General features: G+C 38.4%; 1 protein-coding gene across 5 annotated transcripts in view; it reads right to left on the bottom strand.

Moving 5' to 3' along the window:
• CDK8 (cyclin dependent kinase 8) overlaps positions 1–24,594 on the bottom strand; it is an 85,573-nt gene that overhangs the window by 33,158 nt on the left and 27,821 nt on the right. For 2 of the 5 annotated variants that reach the window (XM_074377947.1, XM_074377946.1), the window contains exons 2-4: positions 18,100–18,175; positions 8,351–8,461; positions 4,334–4,474 (exon numbers count right to left, since the gene is read on the bottom strand). In XM_074377947.1, the coding sequence (XP_074234048.1) occupies positions 4,334–4,474; positions 8,351–8,461; positions 18,100–18,175 (328 nt within the window). Of the gene's footprint in view, positions 1–4,333; positions 4,475–5,153; positions 5,227–8,350; positions 8,462–18,099; positions 18,176–24,594 lie in introns of all 5 variants that reach the window. The other 3 variants (XM_074377949.1, XM_074377950.1, XM_074377948.1) reach the window with 2 other exon arrangements.

Below are 24,594 nucleotides of genomic sequence, written 5' to 3'. Positions count from 1 at the left end.
GTAACCGCAATGGCATTTTAGATGTAAACATTCTCACTTCCAGCTAGTGTGATGGTGGTGGGGGTGGCCCTTTATTGATGAGGTAGCAGGAACAGAGCTTTAAAGGATAAACAGATTTTCAGATGCTGGAGATGAAGGGAGGAGGGGATTCAAGCAGGCAGGACAACCTCTGGGTTGGCTGGATAACAAGGATAAAGAGTGAGACGGAAAAAACAACTGCAGCGGCGCTGTCAGTCTTCAGGTCACTAACACCAGCATGCATATGCATGTGCTTGACACCGCTTTCCAAATTTTTAATCTATCGTTGAATTTTTCCTAGTAAAAGAAAAATTAACTGAGTTGGAGATTTCACTACTGCACAAGAAAACCATTCCTAAATTTAGAAAGTTTTATAAAAACTAGTAAGTTCTATGGAAAGAGGCCAGATAGAGAGTGAACTGGCTGCATGTCCTCAAAAAGGTCACGCAGAGGCCCTGGTGGTGAGAACTTCTCACGCCCCCGCCGATCTGCTTTAACTCCATCCGGGAAGACCATCTCTCAGAGGAAAGAGTTCAGTCACCACTGCTGAATCAAACCTTGGCTTCTATGCAAAAAGCACTCAATATGATTTTGGTGCTTCATGTTTCTTTTATTTGACCACCAAACTCAATCCAATTAGACTAAAAGACTTCAAATCCTTCCTTATTTTGAATCACTTAAACAAATCTTTATTTGAAACTTTCATAATATTTCACCCTTGGTTCCTCTTTATGACATCCAGGCTAAAAAATCTTATTGTTCCTCAACCCAACAGTTCTCTTTTATATAAGCAGGTACTGGGTGGGGGCAGCGGGATGGGCCCCTGAAACACCTTGTCCCACATTACTTAGACTTGTGCCTTGGTTAACCCATTTATATAGGATGGTCTTTTCATGCGTCAACTTGGCTTGGCCATAGTGCCTAAGTATTTGGTCAAACATCATTCTGGACGTTTCTATCAAGGTGTTTCTGGATGAGATTACATTTTAATTGGTGGAGTTTGAGTAAAGCAGATTACTCTCTGTAACTTGGGTGGGCCTCATCCGAGCAGGTGAAGGTCTTAATAAAACAGAGACTCAACTCCCTGAGCAAGAAGGAATTCTGCCAATCTACCCTGCAGATTCTGGACACAGCAAGACTCCACAACTGCCTGAGGGAATTCCTTAAAAGAAATCTCTCTCTATATATATGTACACATTCTGTTTCTCTGGAGAACCCTGGTTAATATGGACAGTAATGCCAGAACCAGGACTACAGACTCTTAGCCACACTGTTTTCCTTTCTCAAGAAGAGGCAAATAAAAGAAACGGGGAAGGAATTAGCCAAAGGAAAGAACAAAGCTAACTTACACACAGCTTTGTTTTTATTCATCTCTACCTACAGCAAACAGAAGACCAACTCATAAATAAATATTTTAATGCTCTAAAACCAGAAAGCTTGGTTTGGATTCATAAGTTATCTCACAAAATAAATACTGCATGTTTTTCCTTTCCAGCCCCCTTTTTCTTAGAACATCCACATGTGTACTTATACCACCTTCAGAGTTCCAGAATTATTAAATCTTTATTTCCCACCAAGGATGATGGCCCCGGTTACTGATCGGCTACTACATAGTGAATAACAGTGACAAAGTTAATCTTTACTGAATAGGATTATTAAATGGTAAAGTTCAACCATACATATCAAAGAAAGACCTTCATAACCCACTCATGTCAAACCAGTATTTCTATTAATAATAAGCCAATTTTATTATGCAGAAGCTTCAATAACATTCTGAACTATTATCAAAATGGTGTTTTTAGGGTATCTGTGCCAACTATCCACCTTAGTATGAAGTTTCTTGTGGAAAGTCAGCCACTTAACCAGTTAATGCAATTCTTAACATTAGAAATCTGCACAGATTTGTTAAGGTCAGTATCGCCTAATATCATCTAAAACTGACTGACAAGGAGCAAAGAATATAATTAATGAGGAATTATATTTGTTCTTACAGGGTAAATATTTCATCTGCAAATAATAAATATTTGAGAAGGGGTTTAAAAAAGTCACGTTATATAGCTTCTAAAGGATGTCCTTCAGAGTAAAGACCTTACTACTACGTATATTAATAGCTTATGTAGCTAGAGTTGAAAAACTATAAAATATCAAACTCTAAAATTTAATTTTCAGTTGGCAGGAAGGTGAGCATATAAATAAAAAACTATGATAATGAATCTTTCTTTCAAGAACTGAAGACCAGTTCAAGCGGCAGGCACCCGGACCAGTCAGAGCCAGATTAGGGGCAGAGGTTACCATTTTAATGAGACAGTGGTTCTGTGGGCCTCTGTGTTCCTGCAATGCACAGAAGGGCTTGGTCTTTGGAAAGAGTGCCTAGAAGTCATGCACAGACAATACAGGACATCTCACTTCAAATAGGAAAATCAAGGCGGTAGCAGGAGACGAGCAATGTATTACAGTCTGGGAAATATTTCGGATGAACAGACTTCTGAGCGGCACACCGAGGAGGGGAGAGAAGTAGAGCTGGTTTGCCTCAGTGGACAGGAATATTTTATCACCAATACTATTCAGAATTGCCAGAGTACCGTGACAATACAAAGCAACTATTTTTAGTCTGTTTCATTATCATTTTTAAATCAGCGACCGACAGGCAGCCCTTTGTTGCCTGCACCTAGGTACACTGCTCCACTGCCCCTGGCTCTAGGTACCATGACCAGAGGCTTCTGAAATGACCTGCTCTACACTGCCCCTGTGCCAAAGACAACCTGTTTAAGCTGTATCAATAGAAAGAGCGCTCCCCAAAGAAACAGAAAAGAAATCAGACTTCGTAATTATTTTCACTACTGCAGTTAATACTAACATTAAGTGGTTCAAGTATTTTATGACATTAATGTAAAAATTAAATCTTGGCTTAAAAATCAGTTTGTACTCAACCAATATACATTCTAGTGATGAAAAATATTTACATTAAAAAGAAAATGTAGTGTTATCTTAGCATAATTAAATCCATGGGGGGGAGGGATATGCCCTTTAGCCACATTTTACTCTTTCAGAGATCATTAAAAAAGGTCAGTAGTAACAGTTTTTCCCTAAGTTAACTCTCCTCCTAAAACCTGAAATTTATTTTTTGCTTCATAAAGGGCAAAAGGATTTATCTTATTTTGGTTCTGTAAATTCATTGTTTATAAACAAAACAAATTCTATTAAAAATAAAGTTTGCATAAAAAAAGTTCCTTCAGCCAAATTTCTGATGTGTTACTGGTCCTATTCTAAATGCTTTCTAGGTTTGAGAATTGGAGATAAAACAACTACCATTAAATGTATTTCAAGGAGGTTTACTGAAGATAGATGAAAGAACCAGAGACTATGACATTAAAACACCTGATCGAAGGCCAGACTGAGTGCACTGAATACAGAGCAGCTTGGAAAGAATATCTGAGTGCGGGGCCGAGCGGCTCCACCTCAAAGCCAGCCGTTCTCTCCTGTGTGCACATGTGATTATAGAGACCGGAGCATCACTTCCAGCACTGTGTGTATAATTGTTTGAAATGAAGGCACTGTTACAAACCTTGCTAGAATTACTACCTTTACAAAGAACAAAAAAAAGCACAATGTAATTATGCAATACGAAAGGGGGAAGGGAGAATCTGAGATTTAAATAATTTAGATCTATGAAGATTAAATGAACAATGCACAACTTAATAAACAATCTAAGGCTATATGGGTTAAAGAAAAAAGGGCACAAACTATTCTACCCTGTAATACAAAAATAAGAAAGTCAATTTCTGAAGTTTCTAAATTCTTAAAAGTTTAATACTCTTTAACATGACAAGGCTTCTCAAAAACATATTTAACAATGATTAATAAAGACTATTCATTGAGAGACTGCTACTAATATAGTAAGGTTCAAAAAATAAGCAGATTGAATAAACATCCCTTTTTCTAATATACAACTCAGTAGGCTCCAAAGGCTTTATTTTCAAGTTATTCATAAATATATCAACTTCCAGTGTTTGCCTGGCATCTAATAATCAATGTAAAGCAAGCCAACGCCTTATTTACAGACTTAAAATTAAAAAAGGCTTAGCAAAACAAACACGCCCTCTTTCACCTCTTCAGTAAACAGCAGCTAGTGTCTGTCAGGGAAGCAGGATGTGCTACACAGAAGCACAGGCTGGCTATGCTTCGAGACTGTGGCATTCCCACTTCCTCTACCAGGTCTGCAGGCCTGGACGGCACTGATACCTAGAGACAACTCGGAAATCACCCAACCATAAGTGCATCTTTCGAGCTTAAGCCTAACTGCATTTTAACTTACCAGATCCCTGTGCAACACCCAGTTAGCATGCAGGTAGTGAATCCCATCCAGAATCTGATAAAGCAGTGACTTCACCATTCCCCGAGGTAATTGAACTGGCTTCTTGTTTGCTTTAGAAGCTCTGTGAAACTTGATTATATGCTGAAAGAAAGAAAAATATCACCAGACGCTTAAAAAAGAAAAGGAAAGAGTCTGATACATCATGTTTTCCTAACAGAAAAAGAAACACTCAGGGGTTTCCAAAAGTATTGAAAATAAAATTTCACATTCTGCTGGATAACATAAATAACTTTAGAATTTTCAAATAACTAGAGCTAAAATGTCATTTCCTAAGCATATGATAGGTTGTCAGAAAATAAATGATTACAACAGAAAAGTAGGAAATAATGTAGTTTTATTTTTAAAGTATAACAAAAAATTACTTTGAGTTACTTGACCCCTGTTTATCTGATAAAAATTTTCAAGAACAGAATACTTTTTATTCTGTAGTGATTAAATGAAAAGAAAAAAAATAGAACAATTTTCAAGAGAACTGGCTGGTTGACATAGCATAGATGTAGTACCTATTTATAATATATGGGTTATAAGGAAAGAAATGGGGAAGTATTTTAATAAAGTACATACAAGAACAAAAAATTAAAAGGTAAATGACCAGTTCATACTGGAAATATTGAGAAATATGAAAGATTCAGATGAAAAAAACTTTTAAAAAAACAGCCTTGTAACATCCATCAAAGCTTTCTAGGTATAATGTTGGGGGACACCCAGTAAATACAATACCACTGAATGAACAGAAAAATCATTTCATAAATTAATGTACCTCAACAGAAACAAGATCCAATGTTTCAAACTCTCTCGACAGGTTTCTTCATTTTAATTAAAGCATTCTTAAACTGCAAGAAAATCTAGAAGTCAGCTGCAGTCAACTCTGCTGTACGCAACACTGTGCATATGCCCGGCATCTAATATGCACAACAGCAGACACTTGGCCAGTGTTTGTGAGTGAATATTAGGCGCATTCTTGCACTTAGTAACAATAATTAAAACAGGAAAACAGGAGTGAGACATTTAATATTATAGGTTAATCTTTCCATTTCTATTTTCTTATGATATAGAGGTAGAAACTGGATAAGCAATAACTATGATTAGTGAGTAAAGGAGTTTTACTTTCCAAAGAAAAAAAACAGAGCAAAGAGCCCCTGGTGGGGAGGTAAGGGTATCGATCAGCGCGTGTGTAGTATGATTAATCTATACTTTATTAACAGCATTACATTATTCTAATTTTCTTCTCAGTCTTTTTTTTTTTTCCAAAGTATTTAAAAGCAGGCAAACAAAACAGAGCTACAACAACTCTTAATAATCTAGAATGTTTTGTCACCTATCCTAAGACATGACGTGACAATCAAGTCTGTTCACCTTCAGAAGAATCAGTGGCTCTCAAGAGCTTAAAAAAAATAGATTAAAATATATTTTAAAAATAAAATAAAATAAATCTGCCAGAGTAAGAATGGAAGGAACAAATTCATAGGGGAGCTAGGATAACCAACTGATGCGGAACACATTTCCTCAGTTAACACTTTCGCTAGAATACCATAACAAATCAGTGTTTACTAGTATTTTATAGCTATAAACTACAGTGGAGGAATTTCTTACCTTCATTTCTATTTCAGGGCTGCACAACCAATATGCAATGTGTACACCATAACATTTCACCAATACCTAAGTGATTTTTTAAAATGACTCTTTTTACTACAACTGTTTTCGTTACCCTCTGCTGCCTTACACCAGCTAATTCATTTGAATATTCCAATTAAAATAAGGAAATAAAATGGATAAAGTACATTTTGGCAAATTGAATTACCACTTGGTTTTTATTAAAATGAGCATTAAAAGTACTTATTTGGCTTAAAGGAGTATTAATAAGAAGATGATAAACCAGCCTGGAAATCTTCTCATAGATTTGGATTATATAATTTGATTTTATGTTAGATTTGAGTATGATGAGTGTTCCATTCAATACTGGCTACCCTGATTTAGTAAATTTCTGTTAACAGAATCCTGATTTGATTTGATTAGATTTTTTCAAAAGAACAGAAGCCAACATAGAAAGAAATATTTACAACCAGCATGGACCTTGGACAATAGTTTTGTAAAAACAGAGAAAGTTTCATGTGTCTATTTTCTGCTTGAAAACAATTATTTCCAGATAACTTATAAAAATTTTATTCAAATCATATTTAGTCATGGAAAATAGGAATCTACAGTGTGAAAATATTTTTTATAAATCTACAATCATATGAAACTCAAATAAGTTTCAATTTCTGAAATCTGTTAAAGTTCAAATTATGTGAATAAGGCTAATTCTGGAAAATAGCAAGAGTTTGAAACTATTTTACTATTTTCAGAAGGTGACTTTACCTTTAAACAGTTTTACTGGAATTTGTTCTGATTTTATTTCAAAATTTTGTATTTGCATTTACAAACTACGGCTGAATAAAAAATTTTAATTACGTTGAACATTTTGAAACTGAGCCAGGTTATTACAATCCCTTGCATATCAGTATGTGTTTTCTCTTATTTATCCCAATAAACGCACAGCCGTGCTAATTTTGTAATAGATCAGTTATGCAAAACACAGTGAAATATTTAAAGACTTATTATTTATTAAATATCAGAAAAAATAGAGTTCACAGACATAGTAACATGGTTGTTAATGAATTAATTTGATGTAATTCTGGGTTTTATTTGTTTTGTTTTTTAAATTGTAATGTGTGTTAACATGTTCTTCGCACAAGACTGGTCAGGAAATAAGTTTTGTGAGTATGTTTCAAAATTATTTTGGCTGTAGATTTTCATTATATATATATATATCATAAAGTCTTATCCCTAAGATGGCATTTCAGGTTTTTAAAAAATGCAACATATTTAATAAAGGAGTAAATTTTATGGTCACTTAAGACTCTGTAAATTCTGTTTTAAAAGCAATCTGCTGAATAAACGCACAATACTGAGTCAGCTGTTTGCATTTCACCTATTTAGACAAGATGAATTGAAATCCTCAGTTTATAATAATGTTTATCAATACAGAATCATTTTTTTCATTATATTAGCTAAACTAATAAACATAATTTCTTGACTTTCAGAATCTTCAACTATTTAATTGGGTCTGGTATCTAAAAATAGTCTTATCATAGGTTGGACACACACAAAATAGAAGCCAAAACAGACTCTATTTTCATGCCAATCTCATTTTGCAGTAGAGCTCTCTTCCATAAGGAATTCTTCCTATGTAAGAATGTGCTGAATTCAAGTAAGTACAATACTGAATTTCTGCTGATGAAAACAATACACTAGAATACTGAAAATCAATTGTGAATAATACCCAATAAATGATTAATAAGTTTCCTACTGTATTTGAATAGAACACTTAGTTTATAAAGCTTTTCAAATACAAAATTGTTCTTCAGAAAAATCCTGTAAAAAAAAAGAAGCAGTTAAAGTATCACATTTTACAGATGAGGAAAACTACAGCTCTGGAGCCAGTATGAGATCTGTGGCATGTGACAAGTAACAGACGGACCCGTCAGATCGCAACCGCCTTTCCAAACGGATTCATTTCCCTACACGAGGGACCTCCTTCTCATCCTATATTCCTTGACACTACAGAATAAAAGGAAATATGCTGCTTTTAAATTCTGTAACAAAATTTATTACAGTTACCTTTTCAAATGTTATCAAAAATCTACAGCTAAGAAACAATATTTAAGAGCTGTTTATATGCTTCAGATTCTGTTGTTTTCTGTAGTATGTTTCAAAGGTCAAAGTGGTAAGATCAAAAGTAAAAATACGAAGCAATACTCTAGCCTTGGTAATTCACCAACCACATTCTAGGAGGTTACTTTTATTTTAAAATTGTAAATCTCACAGTAAGAGGAGCTCCCTAAAGCTATTTTGAGTGGGTCCCTCTTCATCCCTGACTGGAACCATGGCTCCAGGTACACCAACGAGTCCCCTTACCCAGAGGTCATGCTCAGCGTAGTCAAACAGAAGCCACACTTTCCTATCAGCATGAGACAGAAACACCTTTTGAAGAGAGATGACATTTGGATGCTTAAGCTCTCGAAGTAACTGCAAAACAAAGGAGATTCATTAAAAATTGTTGCCATAAAAGTACCATTACAAACCCCAGACCATTTGTAATTCAAAGGCAATACAAATCTAATGGCAATTAATCCTAAAAATCTAATTTGAGGTGCCCAGACAGGTGCTTTAGTAACAAATGAGAAAAAAATCTGTGGGGAAGATACTGAAAGATTTAACTGAGTAAATCTATCCATACTGTTGTTGTTTAGTTGGTTTTTTCAAAAAAATTTTACTATGGTAAAATATATGCAACATAAAAATGACATTTTAACCATTTTTAACAGTACCATTCAGCAGCGTAAGTACACTCATGATGTCACTCAACCATCCCTGCTGTCCATTTTAGAGCTTCTTCACCACCCTGAACAGAGACTCTGTTATTAAACAGTAACTCCCCATCTTCCTTTCCCCTTCAGCCCCTGGGACTGTTCTACTTTCTGCCTCTCTGAATTTGCCTCTTCTAGGGACCTCAAATAAGCAGGATCATACAATATTCGTCTTTTGTGTCTGGCTTATTTCACTTAGCATAACATCTTTAAGGTTCATCCACGTTGTGGCCTGTGTCAGAATCTCATTCCTTTTAATGGCTGAATACATTCTATTGCACATATAAACCACACGTTGTTCACCCATCATCAGCTAATGGACACTGGTCGTTTCCATTCCACATTTAGGCTACTGTGAATAATGCTGCTGTGAACATTTGTGTACAGGTACCCGAGTTCCTGCTCTCAGTTCTTTGGGTAAGTACCTAGGAGTGGAATTGCTGGATCATGTGACAATGCTGTCCTTAAGTCTTGGAGGAACCACCAAACTGGTTTTCACAGCAGTTGTACCAGTTCACATTCCCATCAGCAATGCATGAAGGGCTCCAGTATCTCCACACCTTCACCACCATTTATTTTCCTTTTTAAAAAATTTTTATAATAGCCACATCCTAATAGGTATGATGTGGTATCTCAAAACCATAAGCTGTGGTTTTGATTTGCAATTGCCTAATGACTAATGACTAATGACGTTAAGCCTCTTTTCATGTGCTTATTGGTCACCTGTGCATCTTCTTTGGAGAAATGTCTACTCAAGTCCTTTGTCTATTTCTGAATTGGATTTTTTTGTTGCTGCTGAGCTGTAATCCTTTATGTAGTCTAGATATTAACCCCTTATCAGATGTATGATTTACAAATATTTTCTCTCATTCTGCTAGTTGTCTGTGTTTTGACATCACAAGACAACTGAACTCAAAATAAATTTGTAGCTTGTAATTCTTTCAAAAAACTAACTACAGTCACCCCTCAATATCTGAGAAGGACTCGTTCCAGGATCACCCCTCACCCCACCTGGCCCCAAGTGGTACCCAAATCACCCAGTGCTCAAGTCCCTTATATAAAATGGCATAGCATTTACATATATAACCTACCCATATCCTCCTATATACTTTAAGCCTTTAGATTACTTATAATATCTCATACAATGTAAGTGCTACGTAAATAGTTGCTGGAGTGTGGTAAATTCAAATTACGCTTTTTGGAACTTTCTGGAAATTTTTTTCCCCAAATATTTCCTATCTGTGGTTGGTTGAATTCATGGATACAAAGGGCCAACTGTAATTGCAACATTAGTAAAAAAAAAAACAAAACAACATTCATCACCACCAGATGTCAGATCAGAATTAAGATCTGTAACTCTGTGAGATACAGAATCTATTTTTTCAGGTATTTAAATTATAAAGGAAAATTGATGAAAATTTTGTAAACTTTTCAAAGTCATAAAGAGCTTATACAGACAGAAGCATCCAAATAGAACATATTTTCATGGGTTTGTTAACCTTTCTCATCTCCTAGAAGAGTATTCTTTTATTTAAAATCTTTCATCTCCTTATTTTATCTCCATGTAATAACCCAAGCAGCCGTAATAGTCCGTCAGTTAGAAAGCATTCCCACCCCACCACCAACAAACACAACAGCAACAATGACAAGAGAAAACCTTTCCTGAAGCCTGATGTTAAGCCTTATCAGTCAGAACTGACTTACGCAGTGCCTTCCAGACACATGACAGCCACGTGAGCACGTCAAGGTCTCAGAACTTAGGACCTCAGCACCTTTTATAAGAACACTGTCACCAAAACAACAGTCAACATCAATGTAACATTAACAATATATGAGGGCTCTGGAACGAATTCAGCAAAGGAAAGACTATGAGTGGACTACATATTAAGTCACTTATATCAATGATTTTTCTCTCGAAAGTGATTATTTTATTCAGAAGCAAGATTAAATTCAGGTTACATATTTCTGCTTTTAGAATATCATCTCAAACTTATGAGACTCTAGAGATCATATACAAATGCTCAGAAACTGAAGGCCAATATCTAAAAGGGACCAATTCCTATTAATAAACAAGGCACAGACTGTGGTACGGGAAAGCCTGCCGTCGGGGTGGCCCGGGATCGCCCAGCTGGCTGGAAGAGCCGGATCTGGCGCTAAGTTCGTTTCAGTTCTGGGTCAGGGCTTTCTCCATTACCTCACAACTGGAACACACTTCTCAGCTGGGAAGCTAGTTCAAATCCTTTCTGGAAACAAGCAGGGTAGAAATGACAACAAACAAACTCCAAAGCTTTGGCAAACGCTCTCTCCAATTATTAGGAACCTACATATAAAGCTATTCTTGGCTATTGCCTCAACCTCACCCCCAAGATGAAGTTTAGCTCCTGTATTTAAAAAAAAAAAAAAAGAAAGAAAAGAAAAGGAAGGAAGGGGAGGTGGGGAGGGGGAGGGAGAGGGGGAGAGAGATAGAGAGAGAGAGAGAAAGAAAGAAAGAGAAAGAAAGGGAAGGGACAGGGAGGGGAGGGGAGGACAGCAACCATTACATTCAGCTCTTCCTAGGTGCCAAGTACGGGGCTGAGCATATGACATGCAATATCTCACTTAATCGTGAACTACCCAATGAAATATTTATGTTACTCTTATTTACCAAAGGGGTAATAGGGTTAAAAGGATTAAACAATTTGCTCAAGGTCACATTCCTAAGTAGCAGATTTAAATGCTTTTAATGTTAATTAATTAATTTCTAAAATACAAAGCCAGTACTCTATGGTCTAACACCAATACCTCCCAAGACCTGAGATCCAGGGGAATAGCCTGTCCTACAATCCAGAGACACAGATATTTTATGTATATACTAACGGGACAATGGCAGGCACTGTGTTTTGCTCATGACTGCCCTGCCAGCTTCGAGCACACTGCCTCGTACCTGGCAGGTTCTCATTAAATACTTGGTGAATACAGGAATAACTGAATTCACGAATAAACAATACATACCAACTAAAGGACATCATACAACACACCCTTTGGCTTCTGAGCTATGGACTAAGATCATTGCTTCCATCAAAAAATCCATTCTATTTTTTAAAAATCCATCTGATTAGTCAAATAAGTCTTTGAGGGTAATGATTTTACCAGTGAGTAGGTACTATGACGACGGCAACAAGTAACAGTAAGTGTTATGGACTGAACTGTGTTCTCCCAAGATTCTTGTGTTGAAACCCAAACCCCTGGTACCTCGGAATGTGACTATACGTATTTGGACATAAGGCCTTTAAAGAGGCAATTAAGTTAAAAGGAGGTCAGTGGGATGGGCCCTAATCCAACCTGAATGGTAACCTTATAAGAAAAGGCGATGAGGGCGCACAGAGGCAAGCAGGTGAAGATGGTGGCCACTTGCAAACCAAGAGAGGCCTGTGCAGGCGCCCTGATCCTGGACCAACAGCCTCCCCCATTAAGGACAGAAGTTTCTGTTGTTTAAGCCACCCAGCCTGTACTCTGTTATGGCAGCCTGGGCAAACTAATCCAGTAAGTAACTATTACTACTGAGTAAGTAAAACACTCTATGTTGGGAGACGGGTCACTGCAGGGCTGGAGCTGGAACTGAGAGGCTCAGCAGGGAACTGCCTCTAAGTAAATATTTACACTGAAGTACTTCCAGAAGCCCAGGGAGCTGTGCTACATTTAGCAGGGCTAGCATTTACTGAATGCCTGCTACATGCCAGGCCCTGTGGTGGATGCAGCACGAAGTCCCAGGACAGAAAATGTGCTGAGACCGTCTGCTGGGGTCCCCCGCCAGACACAAGTCCAAGTCCAAGTCCAAGTCCAAGTCCCAGGCAGTGCTCGGCTGTGGCTGTGGCGCTGCTGACAGTCCCTGAGAAGCGAACATGCACCCAGAGTTCACTGTGCCCCAAGAAGTGCCCTAAGCTCCTCAAGCAAAATAACCCTATGAGATATTATTATTCTCACTTTACAAAGAGTAAAGTAAAACACAGGGGGATTGAGTGACCTGCTCTGCGTCCTACAGGCTACTTAAGCGGGACAGCCAGGGTAAGAGCTCAGGTCACCTGGCTCCCGCGACCCTGAGGCCGGTGCTCCAACCCGGCGAGGGCGCCGTGCAGGCTTCACACCCGATGGGCTTCACCACCCCACACAGAGCCCACAGAAGGCAGATGCCTATTTCTTGACACTGTATAAAGTATTTTTGCCTTTCTGAAGATTTTATGTTTAAAAATGTTTAAAGGAAAGGTTTAAAAAAAATTTATATAATGGTTTTCAGCAGAGATCATCTAAGTTTTCCTAATTCTACTGGAAATAAAAATCTTATAATTTCCTGAGTACTAAGATCACTGCTAAAAAATACAAATGTTTTAAATCATCATTCATCATAAACTTAATTCATTCCAACTGTGTCACACAGTATCTCAATGTGAACTCTAACAGTACAAATATATGAAAAATAAATTAATAATATTTAAAACTGTCAATAAATGCCACTTACAGTGGTGAGTGAAAAAATAGGTAAGTAAACCTCTAATATTCTCAAAACATTGATTTCAAATATTAAAAATTTACAATATAGCAAAAACAATAAATTCTAAATTTATGCCCTAAGTATGACAGTCGAGTTGAAATTACTATAAAAGCATCAAGAAAATTATTCCAAAATGATTTCAAAAAAAATTTTTTAAGCTGTGGACAACTTTTCTTCAACTGAATTCTTGCAAATTGATTAAAAAAAAAAAAAAAAAAAAAAGCCTGAGGTGCCTAGGCTAAAGCAAACGTGAGCTTTCAAAGCAGCCCAACTACAAGGTGGCCCTGTGGTACAGATGGTCCACTGAGACACAGCCTGAACACCACTCAGTTAAAGGGACTGCAGCTCCCAGGAAATTCTGGAAATACACAACAAACCACGTGTAACACACTGAGGATGAGTGTATACAACGCTCTTAACTTCAGTAGAAATTCTCAGAGTTCTTTCCTTCTCCCCTCCCTTTTATAATTACTTACTGAGCCAAAGACTGTGTGTCAGACATGGTACACACTGGGGAAGAAATGTGTTAGGTGGGGGTAGGGATGACAAACAGAAAATAAGGTAACAAACAAAGAGATTATGATTTGTAATGAGTGCTATGAAAGGAACAAACTGAGTGCAGATCACAAGAGAATAATGGAGGTGAGTGGTGGGGAGATGGATTTTTCAGAGGAATATTTAATACGTGGAGGGAGAGGTCTGATAATACTTGCTAGAAAGATGGGATGTTTTTTCTTTTTGATTTTTTATTATAGAAAAAATTTCAAAAGTAAATAAAATACAATAGTAAAATAAAACAAACCTCCATGTATCATTATCCACTCACTACCTATTCTATTTTATCTATATTCATACCCACTTCTCCCACCTCACATTGAATTATTTTGAAGTAAATCCCAGGCATCATATGATGTCATTTATAAATATTTCAGTATGTATCTCTAAAACATAGTCTCTTTTCTCTGACCACAATAGAACAAAATTAGTAAATGACAACAATAAATTATCTGGGAAGCCTCACATATTTAAAATTAAATAATATATTTCTAAATAATCCATGAATAAAAGATCACAAAGAAAACTGAAATCCTTTTGTACTAAATGATAATCAAAATACAATGTGACAAAATTTATGAAATTTAAAAGAGCTTAGAGGGAAATTTATACTTTTAGTTGTTGATATTAGAAAACAACAGTTTAAAAATCAATGCCCTAAGGTCTACCTTAAGAAGATAAAAAAGAAATGTAGGTCAGAAGTAAGTAGAAGGAAAGAAAGAATAAAGGTAAGAGCAAAATACAATGATACAGACAAAACACAGATTAACAAAATCCACAATGAAATAGGGACATTACCATGGAAGCAACATTTGTGAAAACAGATTAAGAGAATATTATTGCTGTTGCTTTGTGCCAATAAATTCCACAACTTAAACAAAATGAACAAATTACACAAAAAATACAACGTATCAAACACAAGATGAAACATTAAATGTGAAGAGCTCTATATCTATTAAGGAAATAATAACAGTTTGGTGAATTCTGTCAAACATTTAAGGAAGGGTAACTGTCAACCCCGGAGAAACTCCGTCAGAATGTAGAGGGCGAAGAAAGGCTGCCTAACTTGCTCTGTGAGGACAGTACGACTTGGACCTAAAGACAAAGATATCACAAGAACCACAGACCAACATCCCCCAAAAGACCTAAAATTCCTTTAAAGAAAAAGAAACCAAAAAACAAAATGTAAAACTCCTTAACACATTAGTAATTCAAATTCAGTAATATATATAACCAAGCAGGGATTATTTCAAAACTGCATAATTGGATAAATATTAGACAGTAATCGATGTAGCCTACCCATGTAACAGAGACAAACTATATGGTCACATCAGTACATGCAGAAAGAAGTGTTTCATAAAACTCATTACCATTTACAAGAAAACAGAAGGGAACTTCCCAAATCTGACTGATGGCATCTATAGAAAACCTATAGCTAGCATTCCACTTGATGGTGAAACACCGAAAATACTTTCTGCCAAGATTGGGAACAAGTCCAAGACGATGGCTCTCACCACTTCTCAACATCGTCTGAGAGGTTCCAGCAACACAATATGAAAGAAACAAATTGAAAGCATAAAGACGGAAAGAAATAAAACTACTCCTATTCACAGGTGACATCATTATTTATGGAGAAATCCCAAGATATAACCAAACCTATCAGTGAACTTAGAACACAATTTACGTAATATATGTAATAAATAATATTTTTAAAAAATCAATCCTATTGCTAAGTTTCTAAGAAGCAAACAAGTGGAAAATAAAAATTTTAAAATAATCTCATTTATAATAATGTCAGAAAACATAAAATCCTTAGGAATGAATTTAACAAAAAATGTGTAAAGCCTCCATACTAAAAAACTATAAAATGTTTTTGAGAAAAATTAAAGAAAATCTTAAAAAATAGAAAGTATATCTTTCTACGATTCATGCCTGTAAGTTTCAATATTATTCAGATGTCAATTCTTTCTAAACTGACGCAAACTATAATCCCAGTAGGCATTTTTAAGAAACAAATTACTAGCTGATTCAGTAATTTATACGCTAAGGACCTAAAATAGCCCAAACAACCCTGAAACAAAGAGTAAAGTTAGTGGCTTTACGCCACCTTACCTCAAGTCTTGCTGTAAAGCAGAGCGACCTATTATTAGCTGAGCATAGAGAAGAGATCAATGGAAGAGAACAGAGCCCAGAAAGTCTCACATTTACAGTTGTTTAATTTTTTACAAAGGTTCCAAAGGAATTCAATGGGGAAGAATCTTTCCAAAAAGTGCTACAACAACTGTCCAAGCTACCTGAGGTGAGGGGAGGAGAGGCTCAAACATTACGCCAGACTGCAAACACAGATGAAGTGAGTAGATCACAGACTTAAAGGTAAAACTAAAATTGTAAGAATTTAGAAGGAAAAGGGAAATATCTTCACAATCAGTGAGCAGAAAAAGCCCGACACAGAAAACAACAGTCATAAAAGGAAAAAACTAGTAAATTAGACACCATCAAAATTAAAAACTGCTGCTCACCTTAGGTCAAAGAACCACAATCAAGTACATTAAGAGTAAGCTTCCGTGGTCCTTTTTGTGCTTAACTTTACTTACAGTTATCAACGTAGAAAAAAGCTAAGAATGTCGGTTCCTGAAATGAAGTGGGGTTTTGTTTGTTTTTAAAACTTTGTACTGAAGTATAATCATGACAGAAAAGCACATGGTCGGCAAGCACACAGCTCAGTGAGTTTTCTCACGTGAAACCCACATGAGACCCAGGGTGAAATCGAGAAACAGAACATCACTAGCACCCTGAAAGCTCTCTTGTCTCCTGCTCTGGTCCCCCCATCTCTCCAAAGGTAACCACTCTCATGGCATCCAACATCACTGACCACAGTTCAACAGATTTAATTCTTTAAAACTAGAGTGTAGAGAACTGACATTTAGTGTACAGATGTCTTGCCTCAAGGTTCAGGAGCACGAAAAATGTATCAGTTAAATGAAATACCATTTCCAATACGGTATACCTCTGGTTAAGAATGTCCCCATCTCACTCCTGTTCTCCTCTCATGGAGGGAACTCTTACATGCCCTCCAAATTCTAAAGCCTTCCTCGATTCTCCAGTTCAGAGGCACACCCTTTCCCAGTCTCTGTACGCTTGGACCGCAGTGCGCCGCACACCGCTATCAGCACTGGTGTAACACTTACAGGTCTCTTTCCTCGCAGCGTGTAACACTTAAGGCCAGGAAACCTGACTTGTTCTACGTTTCTTTACTTTCACTTAGTTTAGTTCCTGTCAACATGTTACCCAATAAATGACCGTTAGTTGAAAACCCAGTAGTATAGAATCTGTTAAATGAGTAAAACTATTTAAATTAATACCTCCAGTTCACAATAGCCTATGTCTGTGTAGACAGATGGCTGAAAGCAATCAAAGCAGATTATTATAACATATATATTCTAAAATATTCTGATTAAAGACAGAAAAGACAAATTTGGACCCATGGTTTTACAACAGGAAAAACTGAAGTAAAGTCTCATGGGAGTAATACTCACTTTAAATTATGAATAATTATTTAGTAATGCATTAACGACGTGAAAAGTATTTTCCTTCAGGATCAAAATGAGTTTCTAATTACCATATGGCAATGGTTCGCTTCCAAAAGAAAAAGGCATGTGTTTTTACATATTCAAATGAAAAGGCAGATACAATGAAAAATCAAATGACACAATCTCATTTTAAGTTCACATAAGTAATGAGTAATTTATCTCATCTTATTAAAAGAGAAATAGTATTGATATGAACTAACATACCATTTTTACTGCGTTTGATGAGTTAATAAGAAAAACTGCACCTTTACCTATTTAGTGACATTTCTGGGAAAAATACGTACTTACATAAACAACTGAGATTTACTTAATCCCAAATAAATAAATTTATATAGAATTTTTTTGCTAGAATGACTTGCCACCTTTACTTCTCTTCAAAAAACAAATGCATGTGTGACTGAAGCACAATGCTAGACACCAGAAATTGATACAACATTATAAACTGACTATGCTTCAATAAAAATATATTTACAGGAAAAAAATGTACTTTTCTATAGATATTTGACAAAAATATATCTCAACTTTCAATGAATGTGTCTATGTGACAAATACAATCCAGAGACCTACAGAATGGACACCCATAAGCCAGCTGATAATAATGATGATAAAAAGAGCTTCACTTACTGCTATTTCTCTACATGCCGACATAGAGATCCCGGTTCCTTCTATTTGTTTTAAAGCATAGTCTTTATCATCTTTCCTGTAAAAACAAAGTTATTTTAATATACAGATATATCTAAAAGTATGTGTATTTTTAATAAAAAATATAAATACATATAAATCACATATACTTTGACACTTTCAACATACACTCACAAATTTCATATGGGAAAAACATTTTAAATGATCTAGTCCAATTCCACTACTTGATGAGGGAAGTTAGATTCAAAGGAATAAAAAGACTTATTCAAGGCCCTGTGGTTATTTGAGGAAGACAAAGATTCAGAGATGACGCTCCTGACTCCCAATGACAGGCTCTTTCTGCTATAACGTGCAGACGCTCCCTCTCTCCGTGCATGCACGCATGCGTGTGTACACAAGATACATACACATAAAACAAGAGTTGCTTTCTTAAAGCCCATTCAGATATTAGGGGCCAAGAAAACTAAGAAATGAATGTATCACTAAACTACAAAATGATAGGATGTAAAACATGGTACAGTCCTTACGTCTCCAAATACCTTCAAAGAGATTCACTCAGCAAGTGTTTACTGAGCACTTACTATGTCTCCAGAACTATGCTCAGTCCTGGGGATACAGCAGAGTTCCCCCCGGGTCCGCCGGCCCTGAAAGGTGAATAACCCACCACAATGCGATGTGGCGAGTGCTCCAACGGGGCCTTCACAAACCGCAGAGGCTCCCCGAAAGCCACGGGTGGAGACCCAAGCAAAGCCTTCTCCGAGGAAACACCACCTCACTGAGGCTGCAATGGCAGTTCCCAGCCTTTTTGGACTCAGGACCCCTTTACTCTCTTGGATATCACTGAGGACCCTGAAGAGCTTTTGTTATATCTACCTACGTTAACCCTCTTTGACTTTAAAAATGGGAATTTTTAAAAAGATACCTACAAAAGCATGATATCCATGAGCCACCAGGGCAACGGTATCATCACGTTACATCACCACGTTACATCACCTTTGAGAAAACCCCACTGCACACGCGTGAGAGTCAGAGTGAAAAAGCACACAACACAGCACTATTATGAAAACAGCATTGATCTTGCAGACCCTCTGAAAGGATTTTGGGGACACCGAGGGGCTCCCAGATCACACTTTTGAGAACTGCTAATTTAAGGGGTGTGTGTGTGGGTGTGTGTGTGAGTGAGTTAAGAGGGGAACACAGTATGAAGGCATGTGAGGTAAGGGAAAATCATTTGAAGAACAGATATAGTAAACAATGGGAGATGAGGCCAGGAATATAATTAGGAACCAGATCATAAAAGTCTTTTTACTCCAAGAACAAGAGGAAGTATTCCATTAAAGATTTTTAAACAGGAGAATATCCATTCTATTTTGTTTGGGGCAAACATCTTTGGCTGCCTTTTGAAGGCTTCGGGGGAGTAAATAAGAGCAGGAGGCAGAGACCAGTCAGAAGTCAACAGTGTTAGAATGACGCAGGTGACATCGGGTGAGAGGTGACGGTGGCTGCTGCGGAGAGCAGACGGACCGGAGCTGTGAGGTGGAACCTGCAGCACTTGGGGACAGAATGCCGGGGATGAGAAGGAAGAGGCATCGGAGACAACGACGTCGGCCTCGGCGAACAGGCTAACGACAACCTTACGCACTGAATAAACGCAGCAGGAGGGAGAGCTCTGAGGGAGCCGGGAGGTACAGGTCCCCTGTGAGACACCCACGTGGGGATGATAACCTGAACAAACATGTCTAAAGCCCAAGAGAAAGCTGAGGACATCAGCACATACCTGCAGCCATCAGAGCCACCAGAGTACGTGAGGGGAGACCGAACAGAAGGACTGTCGAGAAAGAGACTCCCCCAAGAGGGCAGGACAGTAAACAGCATCAAAAGCGCAGAGAGGTCTAGCGAGGCGAGGGCCGAGTCGCGTCCACAGACTTTGGTGCTGGATGAGGCAAAACCCACTGCGGTGGTGCGGTGGTGCGGTGGTGCGGTGGCGGGGTGGTGGAGTGGTGCGGTGGTGCGGTGGAGGGGTGACGGGGTGGCGGGGTGGCGGGGTGGCGCGGTGGAGGGGTGACGGGGTGGCGCGGTGGCGGGGCGGTGCGGTGGTGCGGTGGCGGGGTCTGCACCGCACGGGGCCGAGGGCCGAACGGGGCCTAACTCGGCTGAGACAGTACATGCAGGTGATTCTTTGGCGGGGAGAAATTAAGGCAGCAGAGTTACATACAAGGTTAAAGAACTTTTTTAAGATGGAAGAGACTTCAATATGTTTAGTACTGAGAGGAAGAACCCAGGGGAAAGGAGGTGACAGGGAAAACCGGAAGAGCAAAGACCAGAACACTGGGGAGAGATGAGACTCAGCTGGAAGGGGAGATGCGTCCTCCTCTGCAGCAGGAGGAAAGCGGCTGGAGGGAAGGAGAGACACGGGTGCAAAGAAGTTGGTTCAGAGGCAAAAAGCCAGGGATTCCTCATTCTGATGGCTTTCACATTTTTCTGATGTTGGAGATGAGGTCAAATACTAAAACTGAGGGCAGAGTGGTAGAGCTGGAGTTCTGAAGAGAGTGGAGTTGAGTGAACAAATGAGTAAGTCCTTAAAAAAAAACTATCAGGTTTATTTAATACTTTATTATTTTAAATTGTTAATAAAGCTTACATAACTTTATCTTTGTTTTTATGATATATTTACACCAAATCCTTAGTTGCAAAAACAAGTCCCAGTTACATTATTTTTCTGAAAAAAAAAAAAAAAAAAAGATTTGTTTTATGACAGTTTTACAAGTGCTTTCTAGTAAAGCACCATGGGCACACATTATATTAAAAATACATTAAGAATATCTATAGCTAATATTCACCAAGTCTAAGTGATTTCTGAAAGACTTGAAAGGGTATTAAAGAGGGTGACACAAAAATAAAATGCAATTGGGGTCAGACTAAGACCCCAACTTTCATGCGCATGTTATTAATTTAACCACATGGTCAACCCAAGAGTGCAACACTCTGTTATGTCTACCGTTGAGGATAACGTCCTAGACTTGAGCCCTTTAAGGAGAGAGAGTGCTCTGAGAGGAAATAAATTTAGCCAGAGATTTAACCATTCACTAGCCCTGGGCTTTATTTAAGAACGGCCAAGTCATTATGTGGAAATTTCTCTGCAAGGAACTAAAAAATTCTAATCTGAAATCAGTCCTCTCCCCTATCCCAAGTAGTTTCATGTTTTATATTTTATAAAATTATCAGAAAAGTAAAATGGGAGAATTAAAAATGAAGCTTTAGAAAGATGTATGATTATCAAAAAGGCAACTGTCTCTTGAAAATCACTTAACATAATTACAGTCATAATATAACAGTGTTTTGTGGTTTACAGAGCTCACTTATTTATCTAGCCATTCACACAGTCACTTTTTAGTAAAAAAGCACACTGGATTAGAAAAAGATTCACTTCCTAGCTCTGCGCTACAAGCAGAGGGATGGTCAACTGCACCTTCAAGGGTTGCAAGAAAGCTTCAGAAAGAGTCTACTGAAGCAGAGAGTCTTAGGACTTAAGAAGTGTGTCAGGAAAGGACGGAGGGGTTGGGAAGATCAGGAGTTACACGAGACACCCCGGGAAGGGGAACAGCTGGCACGAAACCACAGCAGCACAGCCGGGGTCTCAACGCTCAGCAAGGAGCAAAGGGAAGCGGCAGCAGCTTAGCATCAGGGAAGAACGCCCACAGCCCCACCCAAGGGAGAGGCGGGGGGGGGGGGGGCACTTATGCCAGCTGCCTCCAGAGAGGGTGCAAAGTATGTGTACTTCACTTCAAGGAGTGTACAAAACAAGTGAGTATGACAACAAAATAGCACCTTTAAAAACAAATAAATCAAAGCCGAGACAGCGTGTGAACGTGAGAAGAGCAGAAAGAAGAGGGCGCGGCCATGATGAACGCTTGCCTTTAACACATGGGAGGATGAGTCGCAAACGTAAAATGGTGGTAAAAGAGGGGTTAAAAAATGAGTCTTGTTTAGGCAAAATAACGTACTGAACACAGATATCAAACTTCACTCCCCTCCTAAATCCTACTAAAAACTATGGGAAAGGAAATGTTTTAAAGACATAAACCCATAAAGGATGAAAAATGGAAGAAGACAGCATAAAAATTTGGAAGCCAGAATGTAAGTGGACAAAGAGGAGCTGATTAAGAGGATCCAAGAAAACTAAACCAGAAGCTGAGAGCGGACAAAGCTGAGAACCAATTAGGTCTGCACAGCGAAACCCTCCAACAGCAGAGAGCAGAGCACAAGCCTCCCCTCCCAGCAGCAGCTGGCGGGACGGAGGGTAAACTGAAGAAGCAGCCTAGAAAACAGAGCAATAAAACTAAGGTAAAGAAATGGGAACGAAAGTCAGGACACCAGAGAACCAGTCCATGAAATCCAATACACAAATAAGTAGGAGCTTCAGGAAAAAAGAGCAGAGAGAAGAAAGGAAGAAAACTTACAAAGTGAGACATGCACAGAATGGGTTATATTGTGGACATAAGGGTCAACAGGATTTGGTGACCGCCTGCAATATTGGGCACTGACAGAGAAATGCATCCAAGATAACTCATAAGCGATTGGGTGAATAATGTTGCCACTAAATACAAAGGAGAATACTAAGAAGTGGTTCAAATTTGAATGCGTTCAGTTTGAGAAACGTGTGATACATCAGAATGGAGTGTGTGGATGAGCATATGAATGAGTCCGGAGCTCAGAACCCAGGCCTGGCCTGGAGATGCAGACTTGACAGTCCTCAGGGCACAAACAGCACCTGAAGCCTGCAAATCGACGGTACTACCTCAGGGGACAGTGAAAGAGGAAAAAACAAGGCTGACATCTAGACTCTGAGGCATCCAGCTCTGAGGAAGGCCAACATTTACATCTGAAGCAGAAGACAAGGAGGTCCCCCAGAAGGAGGAGGAGAAGTCATACGTATAAAATAAGAATGAGTGCAGTATAAAAAACCAGAACTTAGAGATGTTTCAGAAAGGGAAACTGCGCTGAAGTGTAAGACGGGGGTGGTGACAGGAGGGACCCACTGAAGGACCACAATGTTGGAAGAATCGTAAAGGTAGTGACTCATTCCTTTCTCACAACAACACTGTAAGAGAGCTTCTTTATCCCCATTTTACAGATGAATAAATTAGGGCCTAGGGAAGGTAAGCGACATACTCAGGGTCACAAAGCCAGCAAGCCACACAGATCCAGAACCTGAATTCTTAACCATTCTGTGATCTTGGCTCCTAAGTGTTGCTGGGTTTAGCAATGTAGAGAATGGTGACATTAGCAAGTAGAATTAATGGAATGGTGGCAGCAGAAGCCATTCTGGAGTGGGCTGAGGAGTACACAGAAAGCAAGGAACAAGCAACTCTTAAGAAATATGCCCATGAGGAAAGGCGGAAAGACGGCAGAAACTGGGAGTCACTGCCCAGAAAGTATTGTTGTTGAACTTGCTACTAAAAGGAGGGGTCACACACTCGAATATCTACAGCGATCAGGCAGACATCACTTCTACAGCAGTAAGAACCACCAGTGCTCGCGTACATTCACAACGCACCAGGTACCATTCTAAGTATTTGGTATGTATTAACGCATGTAAGGCCAAGAACAGGCCACTAGTGCCATTTTACAGATGAGAACAGTCTAGTAGTGGCCAAAGTCAAAACAGCTAGCTGGAATTCAGACCTCAGCAGCCTTGCTCCCAAGTATCATCTGTTAAAGAAAAGGTCAGGATATGCATGATGCAGGGGCTCTGGTAATGTGAAGGGCACACGGACCCTGAAGAGCGTGCCTAAGGCTCCCACAACGGCGAGCACTGCACACACACAGTGCTCTGTGAGGTGACACGCTCCGGGTCTGCTCCGCCCAGTACAGGAGCCACCAGCCTCACGTGAGCACTGGGCACTTGAAATAAGGGTGGTGTGAATGAGGAATGGAACTTTACATTCTACTCCATTCTAATTAATTTAAATTTAAACAGCCACATGTGGCTAGTGGCTACTGTACTGGACAGCACAACTATAGAACATTGTGAATGTTTTAACTGAAAGATATGCCAGAAATAAAGATTTTACAGTGAAATCTTTTCATTTTAAAATGCTGGTTCCTTTCAGAAAAAAGCTGTTTATCAAACAATCCAGATATGCATCAAGAGAACAGATACATGGTTTTCACAAGTTACAATGAAATTTATGGCAATAAAATGAGTAAGAGATAGCTATATGTACCAATGTTGGTGTCTCAAAAACAATGTCTGAAACAACGTTGTGGACTAAGTACCACTCAACACCATTTATGACATTTAAACACGTGCACAGGACCACGTAACATATATATATATATATAAAATACAGACATATAAAGGCATTCATAGGAATTTTAACATCAGGTTGCTGATTACTTCTAGGGTGAGAGATGTAAATTTGATCAGAGAGGGTATAATAGTTTCTTATTGCTGTTCCAACAAGCTACCACAAA

Source organism: Camelus bactrianus, chromosome 14 (assembly GCF_048773025.1).
Source record: "Camelus bactrianus isolate YW-2024 breed Bactrian camel chromosome 14, ASM4877302v1, whole genome shotgun sequence".
NCBI lineage: Eukaryota > Metazoa > Chordata > Mammalia > Artiodactyla > Camelidae > Camelus > Camelus bactrianus.
This window is presented reverse-complemented; position numbering and strand designations above follow the sequence as displayed.